The following is a 21,070-nucleotide window of genomic DNA, read 5'->3' as shown; positions in this document are numbered from 1 at the left end:
ACAGAGTGCATCATGACATCACACGAAGTCCTCTTTAGTTTTTCATGTCCACTTCCTAATTCCGCACAGCTGTTCCGCTGGCGATAACGAAGAGGGAGGCTGGACTCTGAAGGTCATATCTGTGAAGCCAAAATGCAACATTTTACAGAAGCAGTATTGTTTGCAACACACAGACCACTGAATCAGTGATTTAAAACACAGCCCTATTCCTGTCACTAACTGGCTGACCCCAGGCAAGCACACATGATCCACAAGACCCCCAAAATGGTGAGTAACCAGGGGCAGGGGAAATCAGTGTTCCAGGACTGTACTGTCCACTGGGTACGTGGCTCTCCGGGAGAGCCAGCACTGTAGGCAGGGCCTTATAATCATTACTGTCCCCACATTTTCCACAGGCTGTGTTCATTATGGAAGATATCTTGCTGCTGAGGGTGAGCAGGTAGTCAAGGGAGGGTCTTCTCCAAGACTGCGGCTTCCACTCCGGCCCTTGCTTGTGTGCAGCAATGGTCCCCGGCCCCCCTAGTGACAGCAGAGTGGCATGGGAAATGGGGCAAGAAACCCTTACTGGGGCATTGCCCAGTATCTCCATGAGAGTTTCGTGGAGATCTGAGGCAGATTCCCCTGAAGTGAGGGAGTCAATGAATACCCCGTTCCGCCACTCAGACTAGGCATGTGGTGTTACGTGCATCACACAGACACAAGCCTGCTTTCTGCAACCCTCCTGCCCCCAACAACTTGCTTCATTGATTCCCAAAATCAAATCCACTTACCAGGGGCCTCCTCTCCTCTTTGTGCTTCGCCAAGCTATGACTGGCTAGCCTCCTCTGGGGTAGAAGAGCTTCTGGCTGCATGCATCTCTGACCTCCAAGTTGTCGTCTGCCTCTGGGTCCCTCTACCTATCCTCATCCAAGATTTCCTCCTCATGACTCAGTCCACTCTTGACGGGCACGCAAGCCAACGAAGTATCCACAGGGGCCACTGCAGTGGAGGTGGGGTCACCACCAAGGATCGCATCGAGCTCTTTGTAGAACCAGCAGCTCATGGGCACAGCACCGGAGCAGCAGTTTTCCTCCTGCACCTTGTGGTAGGCGTTCCATAGCTCCTTCACGTTGACCCTGCACCACAGCATGTCCCAGTCATGGCCCCTTTCTATCATGCATGGTGAAATCTGTCCATAGGTATCATAATTCCTATGGCTGGAGCGCAGCTGGGACTGCACAGCCTCCTCTCCCCAAATGCTGCTGCTGAGGTCCAGCAGCTTGGCATTGCTCCAAGCAGGGGATTGATCGCCTGGTGCGTGGAGCAGGTCTCATCACCTGGAAAAGATGCGCTGAGACCACTGCACGTGTCACCAAGCAAACAGAAAAGGGGACTTTCAAAATTTCCAAGGAATTTAAAGGGCTCACGGAGTTCAACCGATGACCAGAGAGAGACGAGGAGGCATTGTGGAACACCTCCCGGAGGCCAATTGCAGCGCTCTAATTGACCACGCAAGGTTGGTGCAAGGTTGTTTCGCACTCTAGGCGAGACTTCCACCTTATGCCCCCCTGTGGCAGCTTCCCTCGGCCTGCAGAGCCACGTGTGGCAACTCCCTGCTGTATGGCAGCTCCCCACCCCAGCTCACCTCTGCTCCGCCTCCTCCCAGAGCACACCGCCACTGCTTCTCCCACCTCCCCGGCTTGCAGCGCCAATCAGCTGTTTGGCACACAAGCCTGGGAGGGAGAGAAGCAGAGTGGGGCGGTGCTCAGGGGAGGAGGTGGGGTAGAGGTGAGCTGGGGCGGGAAGCAGTTCCCTGGTGCACTGCCCCCTCCCCCGTTACTTGCTGCAGGCAGTCCTCCCCGCCTCAGCTCACCTCCGCTCCACCGCCTAATTTGCCTAGTGGTTGCACCAGCCCTGTGACCAGGGTGTCTACACTGACATTGCAGCACTGTAGCCCCAGTGCAAAAGCTGTATGCCTCTCGTCGGGGTGGTTTATTTACAGCGCTGCAACTGTGCACTAAGTGGCTTTGTAGTATGTACACCTCAAGAGTTACACTGCAGAAAGCTGTTTTACTACACAGAAAACTTGCTACTGTAGACAAGACCTCAGCATCTGGCTGTACTGAGCACTCCCCCACCCTACCATTTGCAAAGCTCAGAGCGGCAGGGGCAGAGGGAAACTGCACCTAACTGGTAATAACTATGAAGAATGCCCCAGTCTCTGAAATGGTGGGGGGGGGGGGTTGGGGGCAGACGAGATTTCTTTAGGAAGCTGTTCCACAGCTGAAAATGGTCAGTTAAATCCAAGCTATGTCTGAGTAAGAGCCCCCCCTGACCCTGCACAAAGCACCCAGACAATGTCTTTTTAAAAACACCACCTTTATATATTTTCCTCGTCATCTTGTTCATTCCGGCTGGGACTGTCAAAGAGGCCTAAGGAAGTTAAAGCGTCTGTTGCAGCTCCATGTGTTCTTGCCATGAGAGTTTTATTAGCATCCTCACTGCTCAAAAATGGGTTTCCAGTTAAGTGACCAAATGTTCAGGATATTGTGATTGTTTGGACATGCGCCACACTCCATTCCCACAGCCAGGTTATTCGTCATTGCAGACTGTGGAATGAAAGGAGCGAGTATCAGTGAAGTCCAGGGCAAGCATTTAAACTGTGAAAGTTAACATGCTGCCTCAACAGGGTGGGGTCAGTCTCCCCAGGAGATCAAAGAAAAGAGCATAACTGACTTGAGATGGGAATGTGGATATAAACTCTGACTGGCAAGAATCAGCTGAACAATGTTCATACACCTACTCAAGTTTAACTAAAGATCTGCTGCTGCACCCTTCTTGGCTGCTGCCCTAAAGCATTAATATTCTAGTAGTAACATAACCTGGTATTATACCCACCACTGAGTCCCATGCAGTAGTAACAGGCCAATGAACAATCCCGCCTTAAGAAAACCCGAACACTGAACACCCAGATGCAAAAAAATACAGCAAATAGAGAAGGTGACCAGGATAGGGAAGCAACAGCCTTTCCAAAAATGCTCCCGACCACTCCATTACAAATAGGTTTCAATTCAGGAAGGTGCTCCAGCACTTTAAACATGCCATTTACACAAACTCCCATCTCTGATGGGATTAAACAGGGGAGCTGGAAGCTAGTGCTGCAATCTCCAAAGTCTGGAGGGCTAAGTACCCCATTAATTGGAAGATCTGTAGTACCTGGTAACACTGGGCTGTGTTCAGCTATGTCTACACTACAAAGATAGGTCGACCTATGTTAGGTCTACTTACAGCCACCGCATTAATTACTGCAGTGGCTGATGTCTACACTACCCTTCTTGGGTAGGTGGTGCGTCCACCAGGAGCGCTTCCAACGACCTTGGAGGGGCAATCTGTGGAGCAGTGCCCAGTCTCTCAGCTCTACTGGCAGCTCCCTAACGGGAGCCCAGCTGCCCCACAAGCTCCTGGCAGGCTGCTTCCTCCCCCTCTCGCCTCCCCATTCCCCACCAGAAATGGAGGAAGCTGCCAGTGGCTCCTCACCACCCACTCCCCACCAGGAGCTGGGCAGCCTTGTCAAAATTTCACAGCTCCAGAGCCTAGTGAAAAGAGGATATCTCCATGTTGGGTGAAATTCACCCAAGGGAGAGGGCTGTGTTATGGGTATAAGTGGTACATGAACCCTGCATCAGACCCTACACTGAAGTGACATAAAAAATATGAAATCAGGACACTTTTGATTTAAAAAAAAAAAAAAACCAGACTATTTTTTCCCAAAATTTCCATGAGGATTTGGGAAGAGCAGATATATGGAATGTCTTTATTCACTGAAATCTTACCTCTGAATTACTGTATTTGGCACAATTTATTTCACAGTGGTTACCCAATGCAAGATCACTTTCCAGGGCAACTTAAGCAGAGGAATTCCCTGGGTGTTGTCAGCTTTAATTAACTGGCAATGTATTATTAATCTAGCCAACATCTTTGTTTCACCCAAGGAGGACAACAGACATATTACAACCTTATGGATCAATACGCAAGCACCTTGTCAATACACTACACACACCCTAATAGATAAAAACACTATTCTCCTTATTCTGTTATTAAACAGTAATTAACTTGGCAGTTCCCAGCCAGATGCTCAAAAACCAGCTCTCTCACACACACACACACACACACGCATACTTTTTACCTTTGCCTGGTATTTAGTGCAGGGAATTTGTATTCAGGAGAATCTGTTCTATTCCTGACTCTAACAGACTCCCTGCTGGCTGGCTGCCTCAGTTTCTCTATCCATATAATGCAACTGCAGTAGTACTTCCACAACTCTGTAAAGTGTAAGTTCAGATGAAAGGTGCTACATAAGCACAAAGTATTATTATATTAGAGTTTGTTTCTACTCTTCAAGGAAGCTGATGGTATGCGGTGTTATTCCTAAGTCTTAGAAATGCTTCTGTTGGGGCTTGTCTGCACTTACCGGATGATCAACACTGCAGCAATCGATGCATCGGTGGTCAATTTAGTGAAGACCTGCTAAATTGACCGCCTATCGCTCTCCTGTCGGGTCCTGTACTCCACCTGATCAAGAAGAGTAAGGGGAGTCGACGGGAGTCATCGCGTAGTGTGGACCCCGCGGTAAATAGACCTAAGCTATGATTTGAGTTATACAATTCATGTAACTCAAATTGCGTAGCTTAGATCGACATTTCCCTTTAGTCTAGACAAGGCCTTGAGCACACACTAAATATATTTAAGCTGTTTTTCCTTTAACCATACCCCCCGTTGCCCGAATATTGTTGGTCTAAAATCTGGTTTCTCTTCCAGCTCCCTCCCTCATTGCCATTAATAGAGCTCTGTGCAGGATTCCTGATGCTAGTTATTTAGGACGCTGTTCTGCCAAAAAAATCCAGGCCTTAGAAGCTGTGTTTGATTGATGTTTGCTGCCAATTTGTTCCTGCTTACAGCAGATTGAAGTCAGGCCCAATGCCTTTCCCCTTCAGGCACAGTTTTATCATTTGCCGCGTGCCAGTAAAAGAAGGTTTTCCGTTGTGCCTCATCCTATCCCCATCTGAGTCAATGGGAATACTCTAACTGAAGTCAAGGGAAGCAAAAGTGGGCTTGTTAGTTTTTGCAGACACTTTGTGGTCTTTCTGAAATGGAACAAGACAAATAGGTACTGCTTTGCAGAGTGGCAGAGCAAGGCTTGAAGATAGCCACAGCTCCTGCCTCATACTGAAAAAGAGGGATGATCAGCGAGTTATCTCAAGTGCCTATACACAAATGCAAGGAGCCTGGGAAACAAGCAGGGAAAACTGGAAGTCCTGGCACAGTCAAGGAATAATGATAGAGACTTGGTGGGATAACTCACATGATTGGAATACTGTCATGGATGGATATAAACTGTTCAGGAAGGACAGGCAGGGCAGAAAAGGTGGGGGAGTTGCATTGTATGTAAGGGAGCAGTATGACTGCTCAGAGCTCAAGTATGAAACTGCAGAAAAACCTGAGAGTCTCTGGATTAAGTTTAGAAGCGTGAGCAACAAGGGTGATGTCATGGTGGGAGTCTGCTATAGACCACCGGACCAGGGGGATGATGTGGACGAGGCTTTCTTCCGGCAACTCAAGGAAGTCACTACATCGCAGGCCCTGGTTCTCATGAGAGACTTCAATCACTCTGATACCTGCTGGGAGAGCAATACAGCGGTGCACAGACAATCCAGGAAGTGTAGGGGACAATTTCCTGGTGCAAGTGCTGGAGGAACCAACTAGGGGCAGAGCTCTTCTTGACCTGCTGCTCACAACCTGGGAAGAATTAGTAGCGGAAGCAAAAGTGGATGGGAACCTGGGAGGCAGTGACCATGAGATGGTCGAGTTCAGGATCCTGACACAGGGAGAAAAAGAGAGCAGCAGAATACGGACCCTGGACTTCAGAAAAGCAGACTTTGACTCCCTCAGGGAACTGATGAGCAGGATCCCCTGGGAAAACATGAGGGGGAAAGGAATCCAGGAGAGTTGGCTGTATTTTAAAGAATCCTTATTGAGATTACAGGGACAAACCATCCCGATGTGTAGAAAGAATAGCAAATATGGCAGGTGACCAGCTTGACTTAACAGTAAAATCCTTGCTGATCTTAAACACAAAAAAGAAGCTTACAAGAAGTGGAAGATTGGACAAATGACCAGGGAAAAGTATAAAAATATTGCTTGGGCATGCAGGAGTGAAATCAGGAAGGCCAAATCACACCTGGAGTTGCAGCTAGCAAGAGATAATAAGAGTAATAAGAAGGGTTTCTTCAGGCATATTAGTAACAAGAAGAAAGTCAAAGAAAGTGTGGGCCCCTTACTGAATGAGGGATGCAACATAGTGACAAAGGATGTGGAAAGAGCTAATGTACTCAATGCTTTTTTTGCCTCTGTCTTCATGAACAAGGTCAGCTCCCAGACGTCTGCACTGGGCAGCACAGCATGAGGAGGAGGCGACCAGCCCTCTGTGGAGAAAGAAGTGGTTCGGAACTATTTAGAAAAGCTGGACGAGCACAAGTCCATGGGGCCGGATGCACTGCATCCGAGAGTGCTAAAGCAGTTGGCAGATGTGATTGCAGAGCCACTGGCTATTATCTTTGAAAACTCATGGCAATTGGGGGAAGTCCCGGACGACTGGAAAAAGGCTAATGCAGTGCCCATCTTTAAAAAAGGGAAGAAGGAGGATCCTGGGAACTACAGGCCAGTCAGCCTCACCTCAGTCCCTGGAAAAATCATGGAGCAGGTTCTCAAGGAATCAATTCTGAAGCACTTAGAGGAAAGGAAAGTGATCAGGAACAGTCAGCATGGATTCACCAAGGGCAAGTCATGCCTGACTAATCTAATTGCCTTCTATGAGGAGATAACTGGCTTTGTGGATGAGGGGAAAGGAGTGGATGTGCTGTTCCTTGACTTTAGCAAAGCTTTTGACACTGTTTCCCACAGTATTCTTGCCAGCAAGTTAAAGTAGTATGGGCTGGATGAATGGACGATAATGTGGATAGAAAGTTGGCTAGATTGTCGGGCTCAACGGGTAGTGATCAATGGCTTCACGTCTAGTTGACAGCCGGTATCAAGTGGAGTGTCCCAAGGGTCGGTCCTCGGGCCAGTTTTGTTCAATATCTTCATAAATGATCTGGAGGATGGTGTGGATTGCACGCTCAGCAAGTTTGCAGATGACACTAAACTGAGAGGAGAGGTAGATATGCTGGAAGGTAGGGACAGGATACAGAGGGACCTAGACAAATTAGAGGATCGGGCCAAAAGAAATCTGATGAGGTTCAACAAGGACAAGTGCAGAGTCCTGCACTTGGGACGGAAGAATCCTATGCACCGCTACAGACTAGGGACCGAATGGCTCGGCAGCAGTTCTGCCGAAAAGGAACTAGGGGTTATAGTGGACGAGAAGCTGGATATGAGTCAACAGTGTGCTCTTGTTGCTAAGAAGGCCAATGGCATTTTGGGATGTATAAGTAGGGGCATTGCCAGCCGATCGAAGGACGTGATCATTCCCCTCTATTCAACATTGGTGAGGCCTCATCTGGAGTACTATGTCCAGTTTTGGGCCCCACACTACAAGAAGGATGTGGAAAAATTGGAAAGAGTCCAGCGGAGAGCAACAAAAACGATTAGGGGACTGGAATACATGACTTATGAGGAGAGGCTGAGGGAACTGGGATTGTTTAGTCTGCGAAGAGAAGAATGAGGGGGGATTTGATAGCTGCTTTCAACTACCTAAAAGGGGGTTCCAAAGAGGATGGATCTAGATTGTTCTCTGGCAGCAGATGACAGAACAAGGAGTAATGGTGTCAAGTTGCAGTGGGGGAGGTTTAGGTTAGATATTAGGAAAAACTTTCTCTAGGAGTGTGGTGAAACACTGAAATGCATAACCTAGGGAGGTGGTGGAATCTCCTTCCTTAGAAGTTTTTAAGGTCAGGCTTGACAAAGCCCTGGCTGGGATGATTTAGTTGGGGATTGGTCCTGCTTTGAGCAGGGGGTTGGACTAGATGACCTCCTGAGGTCCCTTCCAACCCTGATATTCTATGATTCTATATCCTCTATTGATGTTCAAAGGCTGGTTGAAAGGGGTACAGTCCATTAGGATTTGGGGATAATTTTTATAAATTTTACACAACCTGGTCTCCACTGATTTTTGTCCTCCTTCCCTTCCCATACCATCCCTGTTCTGGAGTGTGGTTTGGTTACTAATTAATTCCATCAAGGAGATCCTTCAAACAGAACCCCGAAAGTGTTGGTGTCCATTGTATGGAACAGTTTATTCTGCTATTCGGAAGCCGTTTGAGCCATGTCCTTTCATCATCATCCCCTTTTTCCAACACCAACGTTGGGTAGGTCCAACCGTGATATATTTCTTATGCCATATCAAGGTTTTACCATAAATGGGCACCAGCCTTTTCAATTGCAGTGAAATTTAAAAAGCAAAGCCTTAGATTGCAAGCACCGTGGGACAGGGACCATCTTTCTGCCCACTGTTTGTACAACACCTAGCACAATGGACTCCTGAGTCATGACTAGGGTGCTGGGGCAGTACTGTAATATACCTAATAAATGTACAGCATTTAGTACAATGAGGTCCATGACTGGGTCTCCTAGGCACTACCATAATACTACTACTACTAATAATAAACTACTTAGCACTCAGAGTTGGATTTATACACCAGCAGTGACTCAGCACCTCCCGTTTGCCTACCCAACAACCCATAACCTCAGTGCTCTCTAGGCAGGCTGACTACCAGACCACAGAGGCTATTATCTACCCTTTCACCCGCATGTATGCAGTAACACAACAGACCAAAACAGCTGCTTTAAAGCCGTTGTGGTCAGTCTTTAAATGAAAATTCTATTCTGGATCAAAAAATTCTCCCCCGCAGGAATGAACCATTGAGTCTGCCTGGCCTGGAGAGTCTGCATTTTAGTCACTCCCTTGTTCCAAAGTGACCCGATCAGCTGAATAAAAAGCATTTTAAGAAGAGCCAGACCAGGCATTTCTCCAGTAGTTTGCAATGACTTCTTCCACTCCGACAAATAGGCAAAATGAAAGACATTTTCTACACTGCTATAACAATTACAAAATCAAAGGATGCTGAACCGCAGTATTAACTCTAAAAATTCCAGGACAGTTAGAGAGAGTAAGTGGGTGAGGTAGTATCTTTTACTAGACCAACTTCTGTTGCTGAAAGAGACACGCTTTTGAACGACAGAGCACTGTGTAGCTCGAAAGGTTGTCTCTTTCACCAACAGAAGTTGGTCCAGCAAAAGACCTGGGACCAACACAACTACCATAACACTGTAAAGGACATTTAGAGTTAAGGTAGCAAATCGAAGCCAACACTGCTGTTACAACTTACTTAGTTTTAAAAAATACAACCAAAAGACATGAGTTAAGGCTGATTTTTCACAGTGTTTCTCTACCGGGGTTGAGGTACGCAGAGGTCTTCCAGAGGGTACACCAACTCATCTAGACATTTGTCTAGTTTTACAACAGGCTATATGAAAAGAACTTGCAAAGTCAGTACAAACTAAAATTTCATACAGACAATGCCTTGTTTATACTGCTTTTATGCTATACACTGAAATGTAAGTACAGTATTTATATTGTAATCAATTTTTTAAATAATTATATGGTAAAAATGAGACAGTCAGCAATTTTTCAGTAATAGTGTGCTGTGACACTGGTATTTTTATGTCTGATTTTGTAAGCAAGTATTTTTAAGTGAGGTGAAACTTGGGGTATGCAAGACAAATCAGGCTCCTGAAAGGGGTACAGTAGTCTGGAAAGGTTGAGAACTGCTTTTGGCTTTCAGTGTGGTCTCTGATCTCCCTTGCTTTTCTACAATATTTTTAATCAGACCTCAATGCTCTTTAAAGGTGGAAGCTATTTTGTAACTAATGCATTCTGTTCTCATTATTTTCAGTAGCAGGAGGCCTCAAACAATCAATTGTTCTAGTCAGCTTTTTTCCCCCCACAATTATATATATTCTAATTAAGCACTACTATTTGACAAGGGTTGAATTATAGCATTGTAATTCCCACCTAGCTTATTGTTATGAGACCTATGCTACTAGGCATGAACCGTATTCTGCTATAGCCCAGGCCCTCCTCAGTGACAAAGTTCCTCCTCTGCCTTGGGGGGTCCTGCACTTTTTGGCAGATTTGCTCACCTCAGAGGTTCATGGCAGCCCTCAGTCTGACCGCTTCTGCTACAGATTCAAACCTGCCGTTCGCTCAGCTAACCTCACTTACCCTCGCTGGCCAGCATGGGGTAAATGGAGAACAATCTCCACAGTCTCTGTTGTCCCACCTAGTGGGTCAGGGACAGGCCAGATCCCTTTCCAAATTAGGCCTTCCCTTCTGGTGTTGCTCACAGACCAGGTCAACTCCTCCTATGTCCAATCAGGAGTTGGGGGGAACCTGGGCCCACCCTCTACACCAGGTTCCAGTCTAGGGTCATGTGGATAGTAGCTGTCTACATCTCCTGTATCAGCTGCATGACGGCTCCGGCTCCGGCTCCGGCTCCGGCTCCGGCTCCCTGGGCTACTTCCCCATGGCCTCCCCCCAGCACCTTCTTTATCCTCACCACAGGATCTTCCTCCTGATCACACTTGTACTCCTCAGTCCTCCAGCAGCACACCTTCTCACTCCCTACTCCTTGCACACACTCCACTAACTGATGGGAGGTCCTTTTTAAACCAGGTGTCCTGATTAGCCTGCCTGCCATAATTGATTCTAGTATGTTCTTAATTGGCACCAGGTGTCTTAATTAGATTGCCCGTCTTAATTGGTTCTAGCAGGTTCCTGACTGCTCTCCTGCAGCCCCTGCTCTGGTCACTCAGGGAACAGAAAACTATTCATCCAGTGACCAGTATATTTGCCTTCTACCAGACTCCTGTACCCCACTGGTCTGGGTCTGTCACAATATATATAGATATAGATATAGATATATAACAAGTTCAGCTTCTTTTCAAGGACTTTGGAATTTAGTGCTTATGAAGGTACTAAAATGATGGCCCCAGAGACTGAGGTGTCTGCAGAACAGTTACAGAAAATGCAGAAAAAGTGCAAGCTTCCTCGCCTTGCCCTCAGGTCAGCCCTCTCAGGGATGGGATGAAAGTTGTTCAGTGTTCTCTATATGGTGCTGCTCCTGTGAATAAATGCATTAGTGCAGACGTCTGTGCTATGTGTAGGCACAGCTATAGAGGTCCAGCTACCCCTATCTGTTTCCAGGATGGCCTACATCTTTCTGCACTGTTAGCTTCTCTGCAGACGCTGCACACCAGGGAGCAAACGGGCAATGGGGACTTACACAATTTGGTCCCTTGTCCAGTAGAGACTGAACTCGGAAGACCAAGGCGAAAAGACCTGGCGATACAACAGTCATCCGAGAAGATAACTTCCAGACTGGCACAGAACTGAACGGGTGATCTTAACATGAAAGACTCTGTATTGGGAAACTGCCAAGCCACTGTTTATAGCAGAACTGTACTAAACTCCACCTGTATCTCTCTGACACACCCTAGGTTCTCCCACTTTCTCAACAGAGGTAAAACTGCAGCATTCTGCAAGGACCACTCATTACCAAAACATCACTCTTTTCACAGAGTGGGGTTCAAAACATTTACTAAGATATTATTGTGACACTGGTAAACAAGTACCAGCTCTGGCCAAGGCCATAGGCATTAGCTAAGAATTGACAAACTCATAGCTGGAAACCAAACCAGCTCACCTGTATGTTATTTTTGTTCAAAATAGGTGTTAGTCTTATAAGAATATATTCAGTGTTTAGACCAAGGGTAGGCAAACTTTTTGGTCCAAGGGCCACATCTGGATATGGAAATTGTATGGGGGGGCCATGAATGCTCACAAAATTGGGGTTGGGGTGTAGAAGGGCATGAGGGCTCTGGTTGGGGGTGTGGGCTCTGGAGTGGTACCAGAAATGATGAGTTCGGGGTGAGGGAGGGGGCTCTGGGCTGGGGCAGGGGGTTGGGTGAGGGCTCCCAGTCAATGGAAGCTGCGGGGGCAGCGCTTGGGGTGGGGGCAGTGTGCAGAGCCCCCTAGCTGCCCCTAAATGTAGAAGCCAGAGGGGAGACATGCTGCTGCTTCTGGGAGCCATGCGGCGGGATGGATTAAAGCCTCTGGCGGGCCCACCCCTCGTTTAGACTCTATGAAATGCTTTTAAGTTGCTGCTTGCATTAATCTACCTTGTACTCAGTGCTATAAGGAAATATGTAAGTTTTCCTTTAAAACTTTGAAAATGTTTGCTCTGAACTTGTGAACCAGGCACAGGAATTGTCCCCTCGCCCCATTAAGAAGGCCTATCAAGCTCAAACAGGCCATTAAAGACCGTCACAATACAAAGGATAGGGCCAGTCACGAATCACACCTTGGAAATGCTACTGGCAAGGGAGCTCCTCTCATGGACTGGAAGGCCAAATGTAAAAGATAAAACGGGGTCACAAGAAGTTTTTTTCATCTCTTTGCTGTTGGAGCTCTCACAGGACCAGAGACACTAAACTAACACAGAAATCCACATGGTCAACCTGGGTCTACCCTGAAAGACAATTTGAATTGACAAATTACTCCATCTCTGTCACCTTTAGAAACCGTGGATGTTAACTTTTTTGTGTGTATATGTGTGCTTTCTTTTACCTGTAAATAACTTTTTTTTCTTTTTGCTAGTTAATAAACTTTAGATAGTTTATTACAGGACTGGCTATGGGTATTGTCTTTGGTATAAGATCGACGGTACCAACTGATCTGGGGTGAGTGAGTGATCTCTTGTTACTGGAAGCAAGCTCAATATTTTGTGATTTTTTTTGGTGTAAGTGACCACTTATTGTCACATTCGTATGGGTGGCATGACAGCCTGGAGAGTCTAAAGGGACTCTCTGTGACTCTGTGATAAGACTGTGACCCAGGAGTTCATATTTTGTTACTGGGTTGGTGAAATCTAATTATAGAATAGTTCGAGATGTCTGTCCTGCTTTTGACAGTCTGTCCTGAGGGAGGCACGCATATTGTGAATTCCAGACAGCGTGACAGTTATGAAGTAGATTGTAAGCTTTTGGAGGCAGGGGACATCCTTTTGGGATAAAAGTGTACAGGGCCTAGCACAATGGAGCCCTGATCCATGGACCTCTATGTGCTGTCGTAATATGAGTTATAATTAATAAAAAAACCCTGGACTACAACTGTCAAATACATGTAATTTTGTGACATTCCACTTACTTTTACTTGTATTTGGAGTTTGCTTACTCATTTGCAAATTTTCAGAATCATGTGTTCAGTACTTCCTGACTTAGTGAGGATCTCTTTATTTGGCCTCTAACTTGTGGGGATGTTCCTTCGATGGGATCTCCGCTCTTTGTTCTACCACGTCTAAGAAATATGTTTAGCCTAAGACCATGTTTTACATTCCTAGGCCAACCTAGTTTTATAGAATCTGTAACATGGCTGAGTTCCCACATGGGTCTCAGTCCTGTAATCTGATATGTGTAGATTAATCCCTTCACCAGCATAGAGCCCCTTTGACTTCAATGGGACTCTACATGCACACACAGGACAGCCCATGCAGATCTGATTGCAGGGCTGCTGACACAGCCACGTTGCATATGGAGTAACACCTAACACAGTTTCTACCTGCGCGCCTGCACTGTGTTTGAACTCTGATCATGAACAAGGCTGTAACGTGACAGGCTATAGCTGGCTCTGCTGTACAGAAGGTAACGCTTACCTGTCTAAGAAACTACTGGTGAGATAGCTAGTGTCATGCCTTGCAGGACATCTTTGTGCCTGACACCAACCCTAACTGGCCACTTCCCTAGGCACTACCAGCCGTGGTACAGTGGCTGCCAGTGGTAACCCTGGGCTTGAGACAAACTTTGGTTTTGTCAGACCCAATCAAGAGAAGGTTTATTTGGCTATTTCCCTTTTGCGGTGGAGATACCCCCGCCCCATTCCTACCCCACAGCAGTAAGCAAGGCACTGGTAGCAAACAACTGTCTCATGTCAGGCCTACCCTCCTTCAGGGAGGGTCTGGCAGACAGCAGGCTCTCAAGGATGTAGACTTCACTCCTGCCTCAGGGAGGTGCTAACCAGCAGCAGTCTCTCAAGCAGTTCCTGGCCTCAGCCAGACCTCTCGCAGAGAGCTGGTGGTTTGTTCTCCTTCCCGGTCAACCCTTAACCTGAGCTGTGCTCTCCTCTTTAACCTCTCACTCCAAGCCTGACACCTACTGCAAGGGGACTGGGTGGGGGGGGGCACTGCAGCTTGTTAACTCACTCCTGGGCTCCTCCCCCGGGGGGGGGGGGGTTACCTCATCATGCTGCCCAAACATTTCCGGACGTAGGCCAGACCACAGCTTGCAGTGCAGAGGTGTAGCGAAGCTAAGGGCTCGTCTATGCTGGGAAACTCTATTCTAGAGTAAAAATCACTTTGTTCTGCAATGATTAGTGTGCTATAAAGCAGAATAATTATTTCGGAAAACCTTATTCCAAATAGTTTCCCAGCCAGCTTCTCCGAGCCTGATAACATTTTACAGATTCTATCTGGGCTTTTAGCCTATGGATTCTCCTCCCATATACCAGAGCTTGATGACAGTCATATACACACAGGTGAGCGCACTCCTATAATAATATAGCTATTGTATTTAGGGATGATCTTTCAACACAGTAACATGGGAAATGTGCACAGGAGACACCTGAAGGTGTCCGCATTGAAGGAATCAAACTTTTCAAAACATTTTTATGGTCTTCACTTCATCTGAAGTTTTCCAAATGGAGATCTGAAATGTGTCTCCGCTTTAAAAGCCAGAAATAAACGTGGTTTGCTTTTCCTTTTAAATTCTGGTGGATCGGCCTAATCTCAAAGAGCTGCCAAGGAAATGCAGTCCCTTAAATATAAACTACGAGCTCTTGTAACCTTTTCTAGCATTGCAATCTTAGAGTCCGCAGCATTTTCCATTCAAATATAAATCAATAGCTGGCGGAGGAATTAATTTTTGCCCTCAGCCCCTTATGAATATATTGACCTGGTGGAGAAGGATGTATCCAATGAGTTAGATATAGGCCTGATTCTGCTCCCAATAAAATCACTGCAGGTTTTAACCATTGATGTAAATAAGGAACAGGAGGGGCCCATAGTCTATGGAATGGTACGTGCTGGGTAGAATGTGAGCTAAATTATCTCAGATTCACGTGGCAAACTGGGATGAGTAGAACCGCAACAAAATGGAACTGAGTAGTCGCTTTAAGGCAGGTTTCACTGTATCCAGGGAACCGGAAACAACTGGTTGTCTAGTGTAGCTGAGTCTTTAACTGGAGGAATAGCACAATTGTACTGGAAACCTTGGGGTGATTTTGAGGTAGTCACTTAAGAAGGAGGTGGTGAGGAGGTGATGCCTGCTAGATGTGTCCTAAAGGCGTCAGTGAGAACCAACATTTCCCCCCAATCCCCAAATCATCTGCCATATTGTGAGGATACTACTATAAGAAGTTATCCCCAGAAGGCCCCCAGACACACCCCTCTTTGCACCTTCGTCTTCAAACTATTTGGGGTAGAACTCTTAGGACCCTGGAGAAGACCAGGGCCAAATATGTTTCTTACCTACACTGGTGTAAATCCAAACTAATCAAGGCAGTTACTCCAGATTTACATCCACGTAAGAGAAAGGAGACCGTTTCCAGAGGAATCTGCTTCTTCTCCAGAAAGAGATTAATTTTAAAAACTTTAGCACCAGATTAATGTGGTTTAAGAGCCTCTGACTATTTAGGGCCAAATATTCCAATCCACTAAACTTACTCTGTGCTGCTCAAGTGAAGCAAAGCAGATTTAGACTGGCCAGAAAGGGACAGCAGAAAATTCCCCATGTGGGGGAGATCTGTTGGTGGAAAGCTAGAGAAGCTTCCCGCCTCTTGTTTCTTGCAGGGGAAAGGGGCGTGCTGGAGAGAAAACATGATGCAGCCGAGCTCCTCTACATCCAATTTGCCACTGGCATAAGGTTACAGAAGGATCAGACACCAGCAGCAGCTCAGATCTGCAGTGAGGCTGGGAGGTGTGTGGTCAGTGCATCACTGTTGGCTCCTGGACAGCTCCCTCCACCTCATCAGGGAGGCTAAGCCAACTCCTTGCCTTGGGGGGGGGGGGGGGCGGGGGCTGTACTCCTTCCCATTGCCACGGGAACATTTGACTTCAGAAGTATTAATCAAAATTATTCTTGATTATGGCAAAAACAACCTTTGCTATAATTTTTTTATGCAATTAACAAGGGTGTATGGTAATTCCAAGCAATCTTGCTCTTGAGATTAACGGAAAAGCCTGCCAGGAAACACATGAATAAAGCTTTAAGATCAAAATTTGCATAATGAAGACTTTTTCCTCGTGGATAGGATAATGGTGGTTCTGTTTCAAGCCTATTAACAGCAATGCTTAAAAGCCTGTGCTAAAGTCAGCAAACTGACAACGGGAAGCTGCGACCTAGACAGTCTCCATGACCTTTGGATTCTCCTCCAGTCTACCAGCAAAAGAGCACAACCTGGGTTTGAATTGCTGAGCCATGTTTAATGAATCGTGGCTGTGAAAATACACACACGGCAGTCAGCAGCAGCGACTGAACTATAGGATTTTCAGCATCAAAAATCTCACCTGTCTGAGATAACGAAAACTTCCTTCAGCTGGCAGGCTATTACATTCGCTGGGACTAGCCACTAGAGGGAGACATGATTACATAAACTAACCCAAATTATTGCACACATCTACTGAAAATCTCTGGCAACAACAGTGCAAACCGCAAAGCCCCCACATGCAAGTGACCTTTTCTGTGTTATTTTATAACCATGCACCCATGTCCTTTGCATTTAATTCACAGGGCCCTTGTAGATTTTGTAAATGTGGGTAACTGGACTGAATGCAGTTCTCTGCTATAATTCATTCAATGCTTGCCATCAGTAAATTTTTAAACAGGGCTTCATCCCTATCCCTAATAAACATGATGGATCTTTGTGTAGTTACAACATTTGTTGCAGATTATTTACATTAAGGGCCTTCACTTGTAGACCCAGCAACCACATAATGCTTTGTGCATTGAAAGCCATAGTTAGGCTGCTGCAAAATATCTGGCTGGAACCCAACTGGGGCAAGGTAGGTTCTAGCCAAGCATGTGAACCCTGGCACACTAAGGTTTGGCTCCATTCACTTCCCCTGAAGGACAAGGACCACAACACACTTTTACCTTTCCTGCCTCCTGGACAAAGGTAGCTGGTGATCTGATCCCATCATGCTTATTTATTGCTGGGACTCCCCGTCAGGGATTTTCAGAGGAGGTAGGTGGCTGTTCCCCCATCTTCCTACCTGGGGGGAGAAGAGGGAACTGGAGAGTCCAATTGCCTCCTGCCAAACTCACCTGTTCTGTAGGCAGCAAGAGAGGGGAAACATGCTGGGTCTGAGGAGGGGACTCATCCCCCTAGCTCATAGTGTAGCTGTATTCCCAGTGAAGCCTCTGTGCTAGTGATATTGCCATGAGGGCAGATCCACTTCCTTTATGGTCTCTTTGTGCTACCAAAGCACCCTAAAGGAGCCATTAGATATTGAGAATGGGGCCTTTCCTCCCTGTTGCTAGCCACAGCTAGTGCGACAGGCAGAGCCCATAGGGTACCAATAGGCATGGGCCCTGTTTGCCCTAGCCTCTCTATCTGGTAGTGGCTGGTACTGGACTGTCTCCTCCTCTCCCTGCTGCCTATCTGCAAAGGACAACAAGCTGCTTTCTAACCCCTGTGGATTTGGGAAGAGCAGAGGACACACACACACACACCCCCAGCGGCCTGTGAAGAAGCAGTGGCAGTGACTGTTTGATCCTTGAGACCACCTCAGGAAGAAGGTGCTGGACTCTGGCCAGGAACAGGATGCGGGGAGTCAGACCACTGTCTGTCTCCCTCACAGGACAGCAAAGGCAACATAGGTAAAGCTGTGGGGAGAGCCAGTAATAGAGTGTTTGGGTTTTATTCAAATCTCCAATGAGTCTCAGGGGCTGGCCCTGTGACAGAACTTTGCCTTGCCAGGCTGGCTCAGCCCTAGCCATGATTCAGAAATACAACTGCCATTATCATAGCTGGAGGCCGTTGTGTGGGACTTTCTTTGCAACTGAGTGTCTGATCAAGTAACCCAAGTTGCCATTCACATAAGGGCTAGGCTAAGGCAGCACTTGGCATAGTCTGATGGACTGAACGACTGGCTGATGTATGATTTCAGAAGGTGGCTGATGGCACACTGAAGAGGAAAACCAGAACAGCAAGGCTATATGTCAACGGGCAATACTGTACATGAACCTGCTTGTCAGTAAGTTTAACTGAGTTGCTCTCCCAGCGGAGCCCAGGAGCATTAATAGGAAACTATCCACATAAACCATCATCCAATGAGAGAACAGATGGAGGAAAATCATCCCTCGGAATTTTCCCAGAAAGTGTTAAAATACTCCAGGTAAATTGGCAGATGAAGCCTTCCAGACACCAACCTGTATTATATCTGCCTTAAATTTTGTGAGACATCAGCAGATGGTCCTCTGTTTCCCAGCAAAGTCACTCCTCCACCCTCCTGAAAAATCTCCAGTTCCTTCCAGGCAATCTGGAACAGATACTGTCCCTCTCAGATTCCTTCACTACATCAACCATCCATCAGCGGAATGAGCCCACCCTTCGAAATGGGAATATTCAGACGGCTCATCCTCTGGCACCCAAGGCATTCCACAATAATGTGGTGTGATGTACCCAATAATATCATGGGTGTTAACAGCTAAAAAGCCAAAATCTACTTACCTAATTTCCAAGCCTTGGTTTACATCCAGACCCAAGTGCCTCTTCCTCCTCACATACAAAAGTCACATATAGAGGATAGGTGCTGTCTGCAGGTCAATGGTTAATCAGGCTCCTCTATAAACCTCCCCAAAGTCCAGACAAAAACAGTGCAGGGAGTTTCATACACTACTCACTGTCCCGCCATCTATCTCTCTCGCGCTGTGCTTTGTTCACAGAAGTGCTAAGCTCCATCTCTTTCTGTGTACTGCACTGAGCACATCATTTGTATCCAACAAATAGTCTGCAGTGCAACCCACAGGTTTTTACTGGAGTTCGCACAGACTTCACAAGGCAAAATGTACAGACTCAGGTGAATGGTGGAGATGCCAGCACTCTCCTCCTGAACTTTGCCTTGTAACATGGGCCCGCAAAAAGATCTCCTGTTCAAAACCACGGTCTGTACTAAGGTCAATTTTACTGCTCTGTCCTTCCCCTAAACTCTGCCTTGAAAGGACCAATTAAAAACAATTACAGTTCCCTTTCTGCCCTCACAAAAGTAAAAGAAATCCTGGCCAGACAGTGGGAAAAGGAAAACCCAGAATCTACCACCCACCAGGAAAACGAAGAAGCCAACCTACTGCTAATGAACACCTTAGAGCTACATCTACACTGCAGACTTCTGCCAGTCAGGGGCGTGAAGAGGTATGATCCCTGCCTGACACAGCTGTGCCGATAAAAGCTTCTAGTGCATACTCACTCAGCCAAACCAGCAAAACTGGGTTTTTATCAGTATAGTTTGTTTCGCTCACAGGTGGTGGAATAAACTATACTAATAAAAGCATAGCTTTGCCAATATAGCTGCATCCATATTAGGAGCACTTTGCCAGTATAGGATTCCAGTATTTCTATACAGGTAAAGGACTCCTAGTTAGACACGGCTGAAGAAAAAAGTCTACCTAGAAACCAACAGAGGCAGTTCGTTCAGCATACACACTCTTTTCTCTACCACCTCTCTCCTGTGTCTCTGTTCTTTCTGCTTTAAGACATGAAAAATGTGAAATATTTGCTGCTTGGAAACAACCCATATTCAGTTTACTATATTTTTATGTTTAAAAACAACTAGAACAATGAGGGAGTTAAGTGAATGGCTTGTTTGCTCCAGGGAATAACTCTAGCGATTAACTCCATGCCAAATTCTTTTTTTTTTTTAAGCTAATGTGCTTGTTTCCCACCCAGAGCTTAACTAAAACCATTTCCAATCTTAGTGAACAATTTTTTGTGTAAGCTTCAGGACTTACATGCTGTGAACCATATTTTCTGTTTCAAAGAGATGATGCATTTAGACAGAGTTTGTATCCCTCACTGTGTCAATTTCAGCATGTCAGTATATTAAACCTCAGAAGTGGAGGGTTTAGAATGAAAATGTCACGTGGCCCTAAAAACAGTGACATGCTCTTCTAATAAATATGGTCTAATGCAAGTGATGACATCCTCAGTGCTCTTGGGCAGGCACAGAACATGTTGTTTCTTGTGAGTACCCAACCCAACCCAGTGCCACTCACAAGGTAGAAGAAAGAGAGAAGCCAGCTTTATATGTCACTTCACATTGGCTTAGGTCACTTGATGTGACAGAACTCTGTGTAAACAGCTGTGATGCAATGGAAGCACCTTAATGTATCAGAGACTGAGAAAGACAGTATTCCCCCTGAAGGCAGGCAGAAAGTTGTACAATAGCCCTGGTACTTAGGAACTTGCAAGAATATCTGTTGATCGCCACCTACGCAAATACTAGCCTGGAGTATGCGGGAGGACCAAGGGATGAATATGGATGCACTGACACTGAATGCTAATCACAAGGATAGGATCTACCTTAACTAGAAGGTACAAATTTGATACAGGAATTACTGCGTGAAATTCTATGGCCTGTGTTATGCAGGAGATCAGACTGGAGAACCATATTTGTCCTGTATGGCTTTAAAAAAAAAAAATCTATGAATCTATAACAAATTGCAACTGCTAGCAGAGCACCTTTCATGTGATAATCTTAAACTCTAGACAAATGTTACGAACTGTTACACTTGCTTTGCCCATCACTGAAAGGCAGCCATCTCTGGGGTGTGGAAGTTCAACCATTGTACATGGTGCGTAACAATGCTGCACAAATAGTTCAGGACAGAAAGCAAAGAACTGTAACTGGGAAATTTAAGGAGGCAGAACGTATCAGTTGGAATATTAATAAACAGGGATATGTGAGGATTTCCCATATTATGCTCT

The 21,070-nt window shown here is 46.2% G+C and overlaps 1 protein-coding gene across 5 annotated transcripts in view; it reads right to left on the bottom strand.

The window, feature by feature from the left end:
• Positions 1 to 21,070, bottom strand: part of CD99L2 (CD99 molecule like 2) — an 87,349-nt gene that overhangs the window by 47,611 nt on the left and 18,668 nt on the right. Inside the window, exon 1 of one of the 5 annotated variants that reach the window (XM_043492924.1) lies at positions 2,358 to 2,588. The exons of the other annotated variants lie outside the window; for them this stretch is intronic. Coding sequence (XP_043348859.1) covers positions 2,358 to 2,388 — 31 coding nt within the window. The 5' untranslated portion in view covers positions 2,389 to 2,588. Of the gene's footprint in view, positions 1 to 2,357; positions 2,589 to 21,070 lie in introns of those variants that run through there. 5 annotated transcript variants of the gene reach the window in all.

Source organism: Dermochelys coriacea, chromosome 9 (genome assembly GCF_009764565.3).
Source record: "Dermochelys coriacea isolate rDerCor1 chromosome 9, rDerCor1.pri.v4, whole genome shotgun sequence".
NCBI lineage: Eukaryota > Metazoa > Chordata > Testudines > Dermochelyidae > Dermochelys > Dermochelys coriacea.
Note: the sequence above shows the minus strand (reverse complement) of the source record. Positions and strands in the feature narration are given on the sequence as shown.